Raw genomic sequence first — 17,755 nt, forward strand, 5'->3', positions numbered from 1 at the left:
CTTGTGCATAGAAATTGTAGCAAACTAAACGTATTATAACAAGAAAAATACTAACAAAAATAAAATAATTTTCTCATTTGAACTCTGTAACGTCCTTTCATTCTGACCTGATCAATGATTCACTGAACAGTGCAAAGTACTGCGACGTTCTCAAGAGTATTAACAACTGTGTACAGATCTTAGTTACTCTACAACATTGTAAAAGAGGATTCGAGCAATGTGGGACGTTTTGTGCTGTCTTTTTAAGAGAAGGGACTTAAAGCCATGTTCTGAAAAACTTTTCCCTTTTAATGTTTTTTACTTTAGACTGACCAGAACACTTGCGAAATGTTTTTAACCCCGTAGCTAAGTACACATAGCAGAATTACAGGTCAGCGCAGAACGACACACTAGTGCAAGTTCGATGCTTGCTATTATTTTTCGTCTTCGCACCCTGCCAATAGTGGACATAAAAAGTATGAGAGCTGTTATTTGGTATTACAAATTTTACTTCTGCCCGGTGTAACAGACACCACCGAGAAACCACCTCTGCCTCTACCAAAATGCAAACAACAGCCCACCGAATAAACAGTCTGATGCCATTCCTGATATAAATTTCATCAACGACGTAGCAAATCAGCAGTCAGATCCGGCTGACGTCAGAGCGCCAATTGCCCAATCGGATCTGCACACGACAGTAGAAATTGCATGCAGGAGGAAATTAGGATATTGTGGATCTGGGCATGAGCGAGGAACGCAAGAGGGACTTTAAAGCTAGTTTTCATCAAGAGTTGAAAAGACCGAGGGTTTAATTTAGATCTCAGAGAGGGAATACGGGATGGTGGTTATAGCAACAGGGTCAGGAGGCGGCCACAAAGTGCTGCTGATATCTGGGAAGCAGGCTGCCTCGTCCGCCGGCACCCAGGGAGGGTTCAGCCGGTCTATTTCAATGGTATTGCCGTCGTCTGGGACACAGGCTTCCTCGGACTCCGACTCCAATGGGTCTGGACAGCCTCAGCGCAAAAGACAGCGGCTCACGCACTTGAGTCCCGAAGAAAAAGCACTTAGGAGGTTGGTATCTTTAGAGAATTCCTTATTTCTCAGTGATGATGTTGCCTGTGTAATGTTAAAAATGTGATTTGATATTCCGGGTGGGGAGAGAGTACCTTAAAGTTACAGTAAGAGTTAAATTAATCATTGCATTTCGATGACAAAACGGTTTTTATATCTGCGTGTCTCGACCGTCTGCGTTTTTTTAAAAGTCTTTGATTGTGATCTGCTTTTCCCGTAACTATCGCCTCTATTTCCGCATCGCATAACTCACCGAGGATTTAAAGATCCGGTTTTGCCTGCGTGGCAAGATGGCTGAGCTTGGGTTGCGCAACCCGGTGTTCTCGGAACTTCTCCAGCTCTGCCTAGATGCGTGTAACGGGGCTGTGCCGCAAGATAGTTTTCACAGTAGAAATGACTTTTTTTTGTTTGTTCTTCCTGCTCTTTTAAAGGAAATTAAAAAACCGGGTAGCCGCCCAGACTGCCAGAGACAGAAAAAAAGCCAAAATGGGTGAACTGGAACAGCAGGTTTTGGAGCTGGAATTGGAGGTATTCCTGCAAATGTCTAATGTAGTGATGTCATTACAGATTCATCTTTTTTTATTCAAGTGTCTTCATATTAAAAACTAGTCCCTGGTTAGAATAGAAACTACTGACATCTTTGCAGATTTGTATGAACCAGAGTTTAGCAAATGGGGAAAATCGTGGATGTCATTTCCATCTGCCAAAGATAGGAAACGTACTTCGTTGGGTTACTGACCCAGCTTCAGTGTGTTTTTTTTAATCAAAATAAAACAAAATGCCAATATGTAATGTGGACTTAAAACTAGTTTTTATTGCTGGTCTTCCAGAATCAGAAACTTCACATTGAGAACAGACTGTTACGTGAAAAGACGCATGGATTGGTGACTGAAAATGAGGAACTGCGCCAAAGGTTGGGGTTGGATACTCTGGAAATTAAAGAGAAGGTAGTGGCTTTGGTCTCCTGCGCTTTGAGATCGTTTGCGGTCTCTCCCCCCCCCCCCATCCCAACCTCCTCTCATCTGTCACAGCTGAGTGTGCTGAGCCTGTCTCCCCCCCGTGTTTCCTGCAGGTTCAGGTGTTGCAGTCCAGTGTGGGTGAGGTCGGTTTGGTGACCGGGTCTTCTGAGTCTGCAGTACTCAGGCTACGTGTGCCTCTGCAGCAGGTGCAGGCCCAGCAGTCGTCAAATCGGAGGATGCCCACATGGCTACTGACAGTCCTGACTCTACAGACTCTGAGGTTAGTTTCCTGCCCCTCAACTGCTGGGGGGTGCCATTCCTGTTACCACTTAAGGGTTTAATGTATTTTTTTTTTAAACTGGAGCTGCAAACCTAAGCACTAATCTGGTGTTCTGCTCTCCCCTATTAAAGTGGAGTTGGAAGGGGGAGGATGGTGTGGAAGTGTTTGGATTCCCTCAGAGAGGCTTATTGATTGACTCATGACAGTCAGCTGATGAGGAAGACTGTTGTCGAGCAGTTTTGGTCTGGAAACGGCCATCTGTTGAGGATGGGGTGGGGAGTGTGTCCATTTCGAAAGGAATCCGTAACTGCTAAGTCACAGTTTGGTGTAGACGCTTACATTAGCTTATGTCCTTCTTATCATTGATCAAATGCTGTATTTCATGGGAATCAAGCACAGGTTTTTAGCTTACCGATTCTCATCCGAGTGTATAACCTCTCTGTCCACAGTCTGATCTCTTGCTTGGCATTCTGGACATCCTTGACCCTGAGCTGTTCCTCAAGAATTGCGCTGACTCGGAGTTCAGGGAGCTGCCGCAGCTGGGAGAAGAAGAGCCCGATCCAGTACCTTCCCCCACCCCTGCGCCTCTGGGGACCCCATCAGTTAAGCTGGAAGCCCTTAATGAACTGATTCACTTTGACCACATCTACACCAAGCCTTTGGCAGAGGTGACCAACGTGGAGCAGAATGAAGAAAGCATCCCTGAAGTGAAGATTGAAGAACCTGTCCTGGCTGCAGAAGAGATCGTGGAGGTGGAGCCCGTGTCCGTTAAGGAGGAGCCGGAGGAGATCGAGCTGATCCCCGAGATCAGGGTCAACGACTTCCTTACCTCGGTTTCCCCGACATGCAGCCCCAAAAAATTGTCGTGCGTGTTAGACGCGTACAGCGACTCTGGATATGAGCAGTCCCCGTCTCCCTTCAGCAACATGTCCTCCCCGCTGTGTGCCGACAGCCCGTGGGATGATGTCTTTGCCAATGAACTCTTTCCTCAGCTAATCAGTGTTTGAGATGTAATAAAATTGTTGATTTAAATAGTCTTTTATGCAAAGTCTATTTTTATAACCCATATTCCTGCCTATATTTGCTTCGTTACTACCGCCATATAACTGGGGGTAAACTGTCCATAGTACACTTGGCAAATGAACTCAGTAAGTCCTAGCCACCTCCAAACTGAAAATGCAACCCAATCTAATAGTTGGAAATGGGTGGAATGTAAGCAAAGACCTCTATGGGTAATGTAATGGTTTTTGTACTCTTCCCTTCCCCCACCCTTTGTCTGCAAGGTATTTTGGTATCCACCCATTCTGTAATTCTAGTGTATAAATGCGTACATGCCTTTCTCCTTCTAATTTACTATGTAAATTTTTCATGATTAAGGGATGCTTTCTTTATTGAATATTTAAACTGCTGCAAAATTAAATTAGTGCAATGAATCATGTCTCCTTGTGGTTTTGAATTACGACTTGGTTTCTTGGGAGGGTGCTGCAATTTCCCGTGCCTTTAATTATCGTGGGTGTGTGTATATACTTAAAATGGCATGGATATTTTTTTTTTTCCCCCTCAGCTGTGTGGGACTCATTTAAAACTGCATATGATGTCTTCCCAGTTACACTACGTCTAAAGGTCTTGAATCTTTAGAAGCAGCCATGAGGACTTTTTTTTTTTTGCTAGAATGGTTTTATGGAATGCCATATCAAGGCAGAAGTCTTTTTTTTTTTTTTTTTTCCTCCCCATGACAGCAAGTGGATGTATTGGCTGTAAGATGTGCCTGGCACCTATTCTTCTCAGGTCTTGGTAATGAACATGATGCTGGTGAAGTGGGCGATACCTCTGAGTAATGGATTTAAACAAATGTATACTTGGTACATTTTAACAACCAATGTGCTGGATTTTGAGCAGTCCTAGATGTTTAAGGAAATATTTTAAATTCCAGCAGGACACCCAGCCCTGTGGTTCTAACCCTTAAGATTAAGACGTGTGGAAAATCTCTGGCTGTAGGCTAGCTGTATTCCTACAAGACAGTGAGGCACTACTTTTTGAAATGCAAGAGATCTTATCCAACATCTTACTCCTGATTGCAAGCTCCCTTTCTACCCTTACAAAGCAAATATAGCTGGATTTCCCTCCCTCACCTCGTCTCACATGCTGATCATGCCTAATCTTTACCAGGTCCATAGAGTAATATCACAAACTTAAAATGAGCACATGTTCATAACTGTCAGTTTAAATGTGGAAGGTCCAGAAAATGGAACTAATAAACCACTGAAACTATTGTTGTAAGCATCTGCTATATATGAAAAAGCTGGCAATTCCCCTCTTGAGTTTCTTTTACACATTTAAACAAGTACTGAAAGCGAAGGCTATATTTAGATTTTTACATGTAAACCAATACCTGCAGCATAACCACAGGTGTTATGTTCCGAGAGGTCTCTGTTAATTTTCCATTGTCAAACTTGTCAAAAAAAAAAACCCACCCCATTCCCTGTCTACCTGATGAAAATGTCCTGGTTGCTATGGGCATGAAGTTGCTATGGCCAGTCTGTGAGAGAATTTACCTGGAGATGTTCTGCTTCTTGACTTAGCAAATGAATTCAGAGAAAGCACAAAATCAGCCAGCTCTTCCTTGATGGACCTGACAAAAGACTATGTGTGGAGAAGTGGGAGAGAGGGAATCTGATTGACGCAATGTGTGGGGTGTGAGAAGTATGACGATCTAAGGGGGGGAAACGTCTTGAACATAAGAATACCTCTGGTGCAGATTGAAAGCAATCTTGCAGCTCAGTGACACATTGACAAATTCCTTTAACCAATCATTTTTCTGGCCTAGGTTTCCAGTTGGACAGTGCCCAGCAGGAGTGCTAAGCAGGAGTGAGCCTGGTCAGTACCTGGATGGGAGACCTCCTGGGAAAAACTAAGGTTGCTGCTGGAAGAGGTGTTAGTGGGGCCAGCAGGGGGTGCTCACCCTGTGATCCATGTGGGTCCTAATGCCCCAGTAGAGTAAGGGGGACACTCTACTGTAAACAGGCGCTGTCCTTCGGATGAGATGTAAAACTGAGGTCCTGACTCTCTGGTCATTAAAAATTCCAGAGCATTTCTCGAAAAGAGTAGGAGTGTAACCCCGGTGTCCTGGCCAAATTTCCCCACTAATAGCTGATGTGTGGTGAGCGTTCTGGTGCACTATGGCTGCCGTTGCATCATGCAGGTGGATGCTGCACATGGGTGGTGGTGGAGGGGAGTCCCCATTACCCGTAAAGTGCTTTGAGTGGAGTGTCCAGAAAAATGCTATATAAGTGTAAGCAATTATTATTATTATAATGCTATGATTACAACGGCATGTCAGCTTTTCTCTGGACCACCTTGGCATCAATAAATTCTGTGTGGCCAGCATTTGTCGGGTGCTTACAGTAACATTAGACCCCACACCTAGAAGAGGTAGATGATACTTGTGTTTTTGCATCAACACAGTCAGATCTGTGATTAGGGAGGCCACACCCAATCTATTATTTTGAAATATATTTAATGTGTCATTTTTCATACCAAAAATATAAAGAATTTTTTACTTTTATTTTCACATTTGCTGTGATGTTTAGTGGTATCTGTATTTAAAACAGATGTAATTAATTACCGAGTGTTGAATTTCTTTTGTGCATCAGTATATTACTTTAAATGAATATAAAAAATCTGCTTGTGAACATTAAGCGGCCATGATGATGTTGTGATCATTGTGAGGATACATTTCACAGCTTAGAAGTTTGAGAGAGAAGATATGGAAACTCTAGAACAACATGTGAACCTTACAAGACAGCATAGGTCTTTGTTACAAAATACCAAAAAGATAAAGGTGATTTCTTAGACGCTCATTATATCCTTTTACCTTTAAGAGTTTTTTCTGTATTCCTAGATTGGGTGATGTAAAAAACTATAAGAAGCTAGGGGACGTCTTTTTAGAAAACAAAGATGAGGTTATCAGTACTCGGTATCTGTAGCCACAACAATTCCCAGCACTCAAGAAGGTCAGATTCTTTGCTTGGAATAAAGGTTTTACAATAGGTTCTCTGAGCCGATGTTGGTTATCTAGTGATGTAAAGACATCATGTTTGTGAATCAGACATCATGGCTCTTGTTCTAACGGTGAGTCAATGCTCCTATTTTTTTGGCAGTGCATGACTGTAGCAAGTATCTAATCTAATGGGGGGTTTTAGTTTAAGATGATCCCAGCTAACCATCTCATCGGGTATTTATTTCCAATTCCCCTTTAAAAATGTTATATCCATAATCTTTAAATATGCATTAATGTCAGATCAGGGTTACGGCATCTGCCCAGTCCTAATGGCAGTATATATTGATCAAGGTTTAAATGTCAATTGTCTTCTGAACTATTTATCATTGCATATTCAAAAAAGGAAGATGTCTTTAAGAGACAGGTTCTTAAGCGTGCAAAATCAGATTATTTGAAGTGCCCCATAGTCACTTTTGATTCTTACATTCTAAATCCTGGAAATAGTGTAATATATGTTATAGTGTTATAGTAAATTGTTATTTTGTTTGAGGGAAATTAATTTTACAACACTGAGAAGTCTTCTGCATTTGCAAAACCTAATTTTTGATATAGCATCTTTCTGTGAAAACTCCAGACTCATTTTAAGCTGTGCTTTTTCCTCCTACCTTGAAACAATCTTGTTCCTCTTTGGAAATTCACATTCCACAGCCAGTTCAAAGAAACAGCCCCACAGCTGCTCCAGGCAATGCAGGAACTTGAAACCTATCTCCCTAAGGTTTAGAAATGTGGTCGAAACTGGACAAAAGTGTCATTTCAGAATATAAATGTACTACTCTATACAACCACGTATCAATAAGAACAAAAAAAAAGTTAAGAGAGAAAATATATTATTCCCAACCCATCTGAACGGTTTCACTTTCCTTTAAAATAGATTTCACTTCCTTAGAAAATGTTTTATTAAGAAACCATGAGAATTACTTGAACGAATACCTGAGAGGCAATATGTCTTGTAAAAAGGCTGCCACAGTGGCAGACTTAGATTTCTGAGTGAAATAATATAGTAGTCTCATTCAATAAATTACATCAAGTCAGATCAATTTTGGCAGTGTTATTCAGAAATAAATCTACCATGTCAGTCAAGAAAATACTCTACCTTTGTAAGGTCTGTTCACTGAAACACTTTCAAATATGGAGCAATAAGACACTTGCAATGATTCACTGCTTTTGCCTAGCTAAAAAAGTATGTTCATTTAACAGCATGTAAAGCAAAGCTTTCCCCTGTGATCAAGTTAAAACTTAAATTAGACATTGATGTCCAGTGGAAATAGTACACTGTCAACACCCCTGGTACGCTTACAGTAAATCCTAAAGAAGAGCTTGGGTGTCCATGATACAACTCAGCAATTCCATAAGAAGAATTCATTGCCTGCTATTATATAAAGGAGACAAAGTACAGTTGTATGCAGTTTGCATGAAGCTTCACTCCCCAATGCTAATGAATCCTGCTTAATTATTATTATTAATTCATTTAAAGTAGCATCTCAAAGCAAGGTAAAAGTTTTACAGTAAGTGTAAAAACAGAACAGTTACAAGAATAGCAAATTACAAAATAAGCATATAAGAAACACAAGCAGCAGAGGATAAATGGTCGTTAGAAAATAGAGCAGAGACTAATTAATTAAATAAAAGCCTTTATGAAAAGAAAGGTTTGACCTAGATTTAAATGCACTTAGGGTAGGTAACTCTCTGATATCTTTGGGGACAGAATTGTTTAGGTGTAGCTAGAGAAATCTAGATGCTATTTTTATATAGCTTTTTTTCCCTTTTAAATTCCTCTACAGCAACAGCTGTATTTCAGTACACAGTACACATTTTTCAAATTTCCATTTTTGATTGATTGGATTTTTCCCTATGTCACCGCAGCACAGAAACTGAATTTATGAATTGCTTGCTAGCAAAAAGAAAAAAATACAGAACAGGTAGATCTGTTTAACAGAATTTAAAGATCTATTCATGTATTCCATTGTGAATGTCAGATGTTCCTCTTAAGACAACTAGAAAGTTCTCAGCCTGCCTTGTTTTCCAAAGGATTACAGAGCCTACCGAGACTGATCACAAGGTGCAAATTAGCTCAAGCATGTAAAATGTAAATGAATTGGTGAACATCTGAATGAAGATCCTCATCTTACTCCTATGACCTTTCCAATCATCTGATTAAAAAGCCTGCACTTTCCACACAGTGGCATTCAGCAATGCAGCTTTTAATCTTCTGTGGTAATTAGGAAGCCTGGTAAATAATTGAAAATGGAACAAATCAGAGCCAAGAGGCCGCGTCACTCCTAACACATCCTTGTTTTCCACTGCTTAAAAAATGAGATGTAGCAGTGCTTTACACGTACATCTGTTCATGCAAATGATTATAATGCACTTGTTGTGCAGTGGAGTTTCTGCTTTTAGAGGCTAATTTGCTGACTACGTGACTGAAACAAGCATTTACAAGGTTTTAAAATGATAACCCATTAAAACCCTCCTGCATTATTTATGAGCACTTTTTTCTTCAGAATTGCTAAAGAGATCTAACCAGTGCTTTCCCTTTTGGTCAACATTACACATACCTGGCTTCGCAACAGAGCAGGCATTGCAAAACAGTGCTATTACAAAGCAGAAATTAGAGGATTTATTCAGGTAGCTCTTGTAAAGACATCAGATTCGGTTAGCAGTGTCTAAAATTCGCCAGTGAAACACGTGACACTGATTGAAATCATGAAGCCTTTTTTCAGCTGGAAGTGCCAGCAGCCTCCTGCATGTGGAAACGAGAAGGGCTGATGTCTAACAATCCTCTTACAGGACTGCAGGCTCTTGACTCACACCGCCTACAGAGTTGCACCTATTGATGTACTTTTCTTCCGTGCTCATATAACCGTACTTGGTGCTCCACCCAAAACAATAAAGAAAATTAAAATTCCATCATCCCTAAAAGCAGCATAGCAACTAAGACCATTTTAAATCAGCCAAATTATTTTCCATAATGTCAAAGTGGCACATGGCATAAAAATATTTATAAGCAATATATTCATTCAAGTCTAGTTTTCCTCATGAAACTAGCGATTTCATGACTGACCAGGTGAAAATGTGACAAACTATCTTAAATTCCTTCCTACAGAGTGTTGACACTCAAAATTCAAAATTACCTTGGTATTCCTTTGTCCAGTTTTAAAATTCTCTCTCCAATGAAACCATTCCTGTGACACAGATTAATCTGCAAAAGGCAAGGAACTCTCAAACTCAGTGTGTCATTCTCATTGTAAAACACTATGCTCGTTTCCCCCCCCCAACAGATCAAAACTCCCGTGCAATGCAGGATTGGTTGAGAGGTAAGAAAACAGAATTGAATTTGTAAAGCATGGTAATGCGTCTTCACCTGTTTATACAGTGTGAGGGTGATGGTGCAGATCTACAATGTAATGGAGAGAACCCATGGCTGAATTGTACTAAGCAGCTTCTTTCAATTCCCTGATGAGATGGGACATCTTAGGCTGCAGTGCTAATAACAGCATCTCTGGACTATCTGCAGTTACATAGACACTGGGCTGTTTCCATCATATTTTTTAAGAGCAGCCTACCTGTTTATATTTTTTAAACAAGAAATAGAAAACACTTGAAAATAAAAGACTAAACACTAACCCTGTGCACAAACCATAAAAAATACCCATAGAAAAAAACCTCTGAAACTGCCAGGTGATAAAAGTCTTTAAGCAGGTCACAGCATCCTTTAGTTTCCTGTTGTGAGCATGAATAAACACAAACTGTGACCTCAGATTGTACTTTACAGAATGTGCTACAGGGTTGCTATGGTTTCGCTTCCTGAACATGTGGTAGAGTCAAAATGTACTCTGGCTTTTCTAACAACATAAAACAAACAATGGAAGTGTGTGGGGGAGAAAATACAGATATAGAGACCATACATAAGCGATATCAACTGAGGGTAAAGTGTGTCTATATCTTTACTGCATTAGTTGATATTTAGTTAATAATACTTCAACCTCTCACAAGGAAACAGGTCCAAGATTTGTCAAAATTATATGCTTGATGTTTTGGAAGTCAGAAGTTTAGGTGTTATTCTGTTAAATAAGATTTTGCTGGGACTCCTCAGGAGCTAGCAAAACCATGTTATTTGCAAGGCATAAGCAATATTTTTCTTAAAAAAAAGATTCCAGTATGCATCTTAAAACAGAGCTCTACAAATACCAAACTCATTACTGTTAGTGTGACAAAACTAAATATGTTTTCTCATTTCTTGTGCTTTCAACACATAAAGAAACTAAACATTTCTATGAATCATCAAAAAAACAAGCATATTCAATGAAAAATCTGGAACACTTTGGTAATATTCATGTAATACTATAAATGATTTCCATTTTCCTATAACACTGTGTGTGCTATTCAATACAACATATTGACTGAACGGCAATTCTGTTTAACAGCAACACAGAAATAAAACTTTAATTTAAGCATTACATACAATTATGTAGATAAGGACTGGATGATACTGTAACACAGGGGAGAAAGTGTTTCCCCCCCCCCCATTAGCAACTCTCTATGCATTTAACACTACAAACACTTATTCTAGTAGAAAAGGGTGAGACACGGGTGGAGCATAATGGCTTCAGCAATATAACATTTGTTTACCATTTAAATAGAGGTGAAGTCACAGTGGCACTTGGAAATGAGGTTATTCATTACAAAAGGCCCTGTCACCTTGTGTGTGGTTTTATTAACTTCTGATATTGGGAGTAAAAACTTTAACTACAGTGGCATTGACTTTTCAAATCGATCAATTTGCTTGTATTTTTTTAAAAAGAGTAAAACTTTCAATTGCTCAGAGGTTCACAATTTAGAAACAATTCAATGGTATAGCATGTTGAATTTAAGTAAAAGTAAAAGTAAAACATATGCTATTGTAAATGTATCACACCCATTTTAACCCGTTTTTCACATTGATTTTAAAACCTCTCCTACATTCCATCTTTTCATGTTGTTTCACACGATGGTAAAAAAAAAACTTTTCAGCAAAGGTCTAGCCAAATGATGCAATCCTCAAGACATTGTGTGGGTCAGTGTAAATATAATCATCACTAAATGTCCTTTCAATTCTCCCTGCGTAAAGGTTGCTGTGGGTTTATTTATTTTTTATCTTAATTTTATTCATGCAAAATGAAACCCTCACTACTGTATCTTTAAAAAGACACACAGGATATGCGAAAACTTCAGCACCTACTACAAAAGCAAAGACCAGCGGCCACAGCTGTTGTAGATATAGTACTTGTAATCCGACCAAACAATGTCACAATATACCAGACTGCGTCAACCCTTAGACTCTCACAACACTTAGTCAGCTTGACTAGTCCACAAAATGCCTTGCTCAACTCTAGAGCTGCTATGAGGTATGATCCTTCTTCTGTAAGCCAGTCTTATCTGCAACTCCCTTAGCTCACACAGTATTGTGCGTTTCCCCTCATACAGTCTAAAGCTCATCATAAAGTATTGAGTTGCCTTTGCAAGGCATCTCAATTTACAGTTATTTTGAAACTGCATTCTGTGGGTCTTTCTTGTTATTTCCTGTTAAGTACATCTTCAGTACCACAGCTGCTTTAGTCTGATATTACGTCTGTTTCACACTCATCCCTCCCCCACGTCTGATGGCTCAGTTAGTTCTTGAAACCCTCCCCCTAGTACTTTAACCCTCAACGTTCAACTATATCTCTTGGTATTATCAGCCGCTGCCCTTCCAGCTGGCTCTGTGAAGTGATCATTGCTTCATTTCTGTTTGTATCCCTAACAGGACAGGAGCTGTGTCTGTGTCTTGGAATATTCAAGCAGAGACTTAAAATGCTTGACACTGCATGATAATTAAACACTAACACTTTTTTGCACTAATGTGAAAACTCTTCTAGGCAGAAGTGCTTGCAATTTTTTTTAGCCATTTCTATTCACATCCCAAATTACTCACACACATATATAGTACCACACTAAGGGTTTTTACATTTGCAGTTCAGAATTTATTGCCGTCATTGTTTATCCATTCTGAATGTCTTGCTACGTGACACAAAGGAATGTTTAGGATAATAATTCAGATATCCTCTCTAGACTCAGGTAGGGAATGGGGAAGGCATGTTCAACACAATCAAGCGTTAGAACATTTTTTGGGTTTCCCAGGAATTGTCTCTCCAGGTTTTTGGTTCAGCCGAATGTTAAAGAAACATAGGTTCTCTATACATGCCTACACTTGCAGCAATGAAAACAAGATTCTGGCATACTAAAGAGACAGTGTAATAAACAGAACATGGATGATACAATTTTTAATCTCTTTTATTAATAATGCAGGCGTGACAGCCTGACAGTGAGCTAAACATGATCTATTTATTATTATGACAATGAAATGGTTTTAGCATGGGCGTTTGACCTTCACATTAGGAATCTCTGAAGGTCTGGAAATTGCATCTCCCGACAAGACTTTACCATTCACCTTTGATTAAATCTTAACAAAAGAATCCCACTCTCACTGCAGTCTTAACCCATTATACTTGCAAACATGCATGTTGTTGAGCAAGTGATGACATACAAAAAGGGCTAGATTAAGGAAAGGAAGCTGGCTCTAATCTTTCTTTAATTATCATAATTTGTTTGGCAACCTAAAAAAACCTGAGCTGCTAGTAACAGATATGGAAATATACTGTGAGGTAAATGTCTGTTATTCACTCGAGTATCTTCACTTTAACTGCTATTAATTTAGAGATATTGTCAGAATAAGGAAATTAAACCTTTAATTAAACTAACAAGTTCAATTAATGTTCAACCAGTTCAAAAGATCATAAAGGCATTAATACACTACTAAGCAGATATCAAACATGAAATGTGATTGGCTGACTTGGTCAGATTCTACAATATTAAACATTGTTTTACAGACAGGCAATTTATCAACCCAGATAGTTAGCAAAGCCTCATATTCAAAGCAAACTCTGGAAACTTCTTAATATCACCCTACAATTTGATGTGATGGGCTGCAGACTAAAGTAAAAAGAAAGTTACGGTCCTATACAGATATTCCCATATTGGCTGGGAACAGCAGGGTCTACTTAAAGGAGGTGATTTTGTTATACAGCAATAAAGCCCAGTGAGTAATGACACCTTAGCTGAGTACAGTCAATAGGATAATAAAAGTCCAAAGTGAACATGAAGAATACGTTTCTTGGCCATTCCTATCAGAAAGCCTAACTGGCAGCCATTTTATTTGCTCACTTATGGTTTAATTTCTGCCTTTGGAAAGGAAGATCCAACAGTTTTGCCTTGCATGCATTATTCAAATTCTGCAGACACGCATGCAGTCTGTACACACTCCATTTAAGCAAATGACTATGTTGTAGGTTATAATGGAACAGGTAAAGGTTTATTCCATGCTAAAAGGAAAGAAAAGAAACAACATTTAGCCTGTGGAGCCTTCTTCACCTGAAGCATCACACCTGAAGAAGGCTCCACAGCCTAAACGTTGTCTCTTTTCAGCATGGAACCAATAAACCTTTACCTGTTCCTTTGCAGCCTACTCATGCTGATGCAGCTACCTACTTGAACTTCTGTTGTAGGTTATGCTCACCCAAAATATGTAGTCCTCACACACCACTTTACAGTATAAATTATTAACGCATTTCTACATTTGCTAGGATAATCATAGAAAAAAAAATGGTTGAATGCTTTTGTTATTCTGACATGTGCCCCATTCTGTTTGCTCAAATGGATGAATAAGAGGAGTTATTGTTGCTGTTTTGCAGTGCACTGGAAAAACATTTCAGCCCACATGTGCCCCCGAGTACACACTAGGGCACTTTATTCTGAATAAACTGATAAAGCAGAGTCAGGTCCTGGTAAACTGGTCATGCCTGTTTCTCACAACTGTAACCTTGAGCTGTTATCAGTTTTGGGAAGCTTAAGAGTAAAGGCCAAGCTGGCTATAAAAAAAAACACAACTGCACTTTTAAGTGTTGGTCACGTATCACAATACTTCAGCAGACATTTACAATCTTTTTCAGAGCTCAGGTTCTTTAAGCATCTACCTTTCAGATGACGTCAAGGTTTGTAATTGTGACAAAAAAAAACTAAAGGGCTTGACTAGACCGCTCATTTTATTCACATTCATTTACTTGGGACAATAGATATGAAATACAAACAGGATTATCAGCGGTCCAACAATAGCCATATTAATATACAGTATAATAAAAAACTTAGGTGTCAAGACATTATAGATATAATTATAATTAAGATTAATAATAATTAAGATATAATTAAGTAAAATATTAACACAAAGATTTTTTTTTTAAAGTATACATCATTAAAAATATGCTTTTCATGATTTCACAACTTCCACTGTTAAGAAACAGGGAACAGACTATAGCATTGCCAAGTCTCTTACATAAGAGCCTGGAATTGGATGTTCTGACTATAATTGAAGGGTAAATATTGAATTTTCCCTAACAAATCATTCACTGTTTACACTATGAAAAAATAAAGGTACAAAAGAGCATTGCTTTCCACTTAACAAAATCTAAGCACACAGTTTTACATTATAAAAGGTACATAAAAATACCCTTCCACAAACAATTTTGTGCACATTCTCTCACAAATGTACTGAATAAACATGATTAAACTAAATCTCCTTGATGTGAATATCACAGGTTTGAAAGCAAAGGGTAACTGGTACATTTCCCTAGATCTGATGCGCTCACAACAACATTTTACGGAAGGAAGGCTTTGGTAACAATAGCAATCACTATGAAAATAAACAGAGCACACTCTCCTGCCACTGTGCAGTGATTATCCCAAAACAGACTCCGAATGGAACAGCTATCCTATCAAAAGCCACCCATCTGGGGTATGTTGTACCTAGGCTACAGGATTAGTTCTTTTTGCATGCTTAAAGAAAAAAAATCTGACCAAATTGAATATACTGTATATTAAAAAACAAAACAAAACATCTGCTTCATCATAAGTGGAAAATAATGCTAAGCTTCAGTAAAAATTTAATTAAAATAAATGTCCTTTTTTTTCTTGCTCTAAACCAGTAGTTTAATTTTAAGTCAGTCAAAGCACCACTCCCTCCTCATTCCAGACTGTATTTTTGGGGGTATCACTTTAATGGGTTAACATAATGCATCCTTAGCAAATCTTCAGCTGTGCTGGCCTCCTCTCCCTCACACTAGCACAACCTCTTACAGCGCTGTCCCCCTTCCATGCAGCCATGAACTTTGACACTATGCCCTGCGCCTACCTCTCAGGGGACAGCTCCTCACTGAGGCAAAGCGACACTCTGCTGGTCCTTAGCCATACCCTTACACAGGTCCACTAACCTAGCACTACATTATCTGGAAAAAGTAGAACAAAAAAGGGTGGAAGCTTGAAATACAAAGGCAGAGTTGATTTTTAATTGAGGTTTTGATTTTTAAGGTTGACAGGCATGATGAAATGATTAGAACCTGACCACTAACATTAGCACAATAAGATGGACAGCTGTAAAATTACACAGTAGTGGTTATAATATAAATGGGCACAAATTAAATGTCAACTTACTGAAATCTATGCAATACAGTTAGACATATACTGTTTTTTTTCCAGCCTTTCAACTTTCATGTTACTTTACTTTTCAAGTGTTAAAAGTAAAGCAATTTCCATTATCCCTTTCAACATCTCATGAAATCTACATCTATCTGTATTACCAGAAAGCTGAAAGATGGATGCACACAGAGGATTTGCACATTTTTCTATTTCTTTGTATTGCTGCAATTAAACCTAAGCAAAGGGTCTGAATAAATTTTCTTAATAAATGGGATCTTTATCTTTCATGCAAATGAATGTCATCAGTTCAGGATCCTGCCACAAAGTACTAAAGTACAGTGTTTTGTATGAGATTAGCTGGAACACTGGGGAAACTGATAAGATCAAAATTCCTGGAGGGGTTCTGGTCAAAGTCCAGCCTTAACACTAAATTAAATTAAAACTCCAGCCCAACCACAGGATTTACTGTGGTTACTATGAACTGGAGATCTGGCTTAAACCTTCACTTTACCCCCAGCCTAGACCAGGAGCCTCAAACCACAGTTAAAATCCTGTTTCCTAGTTTTTGTTACAAACTTAGCAGCCAGTAACAGATTTCACCCAATTTTCTACATTAGAGACAAAGGATTTTACAGTTGATTAGAAAGGACATTCACTTGAAAGCACTAACAAGGTAAAGTTTCTATAAATCAACACACAGCCTTTTAGAAGTATTACAACAGTGCAGCTAGTTTAATAATTCTATAGTTTGGTTAGATCCTAATAAATGTGTGAGAGAGAAAGATGAAATATGCAGATTCTATTACCTCACTGTAATGGTGAGGCTGTACAGACCCTTCGTCATTGAGAGGAATGAGCCAGGGAGCTGCTGCAGGGGTATAGATAGGGTGGTGGGAGGCATTTGAGAGAGATAAGATGAGATCACTTTATTCCTATTATCAATTTCTTGTAATAAGAATTACTCTTTTCGCATACCCCAACTTACTCTCCATGAGACACACAGAGAGAATCTTGGGGTCAGAGCACAGGGTCAGCCATTTATACGGCACCCCAGGACCAGTTGGAGTTAAGGGCCTTGCACAGGGGCCCAACAGAATAGGATTGCTCTGCCAGCCGCGGGATACGAACCGGCAACCTTCCAGCCACAGGCGCAGGTCCTTAGCCATAAAGCCACTGCACCGCCCAGATGTGATACACAAAGTGGCGGTTGCGAGACTTGCATATGCAGACGAACTGAAGTGTGTACGATTAAGATCTACCATTCCTCCCGGATTCCTATTATAACTTTGTTAGAATTCCATCGAGACCAGCTATGCAACGGAGATCTCAGGTGGAACCAAAAGCAGAGGAGCAGGCCTTTCAGAAACTGAGTTTGAGAGCCCATAGATAAAAATTCTATGTACTTATTCACTTCTCCAAATCCTTTCAGGTTTTAAGAAATATGTTAATCAAACACCCAATCATTGGCACAAGCAAGACAGCTTGGTGATGGAATTCAATGAGATCTACAGTAACTGACTACTGCTTCAACCAGCTGCAAACTTTGCTCTTAGTATTTTTCCCAAAAATAGTAGTGCTGAATTCGTTGACAATGGTGCTGAATTGTTTGATGATATTGTGGCTCAGTATTACTGAAGATTTATACTTCCAAGCAAAATAATGGTCATATAGTATGACAATTCGAAATAAGTGTTTTTCACAAATTATCCAGTAGGTGTATTTTTGGATTCATAATCTTCTGAAGGTAGGTAATACATTAGATGTAATTTTTAAAGTTTAATAGTTTGGGGAACCTTGGGAACAGACCTGGGTGACAGCAATCTGTCATATAACAATGTAATAATAAGAAAAGAAATGCTGGTG

At 39.0% G+C, this 17,755-nt stretch overlaps 1 protein-coding gene across 1 annotated transcript; it reads left to right on the top strand.

The window, feature by feature from the left end:
* The first annotated feature begins 665 nt into the window (after nucleotides 1–665).
* On the top strand, nucleotides 666–3,722 carry xbp1 (X-box binding protein 1). Its single transcript, XM_088935997.1, has 5 exons — nucleotides 666–1,050; nucleotides 1,482–1,578; nucleotides 1,881–1,997; nucleotides 2,123–2,289; nucleotides 2,739–3,722. The coding sequence occupies exons 1-5, from the start codon at nucleotides 818–820 to the stop codon at nucleotides 2,917–2,919; spliced, it is 795 nt and encodes a 264-aa protein (XP_088792123.1). The 5' UTR covers nucleotides 666–817; the 3' UTR covers nucleotides 2,920–3,722.
* Nucleotides 3,723–17,755: the final 14,033 nt, after the last annotated feature.

This window comes from Atractosteus spatula, chromosome 17, assembly GCF_055471065.1.
Source record: "Atractosteus spatula isolate fAtrSpa1 chromosome 17, fAtrSpa1.hap1, whole genome shotgun sequence".
Lineage (NCBI taxonomy): Eukaryota > Metazoa > Chordata > Actinopteri > Semionotiformes > Lepisosteidae > Atractosteus > Atractosteus spatula.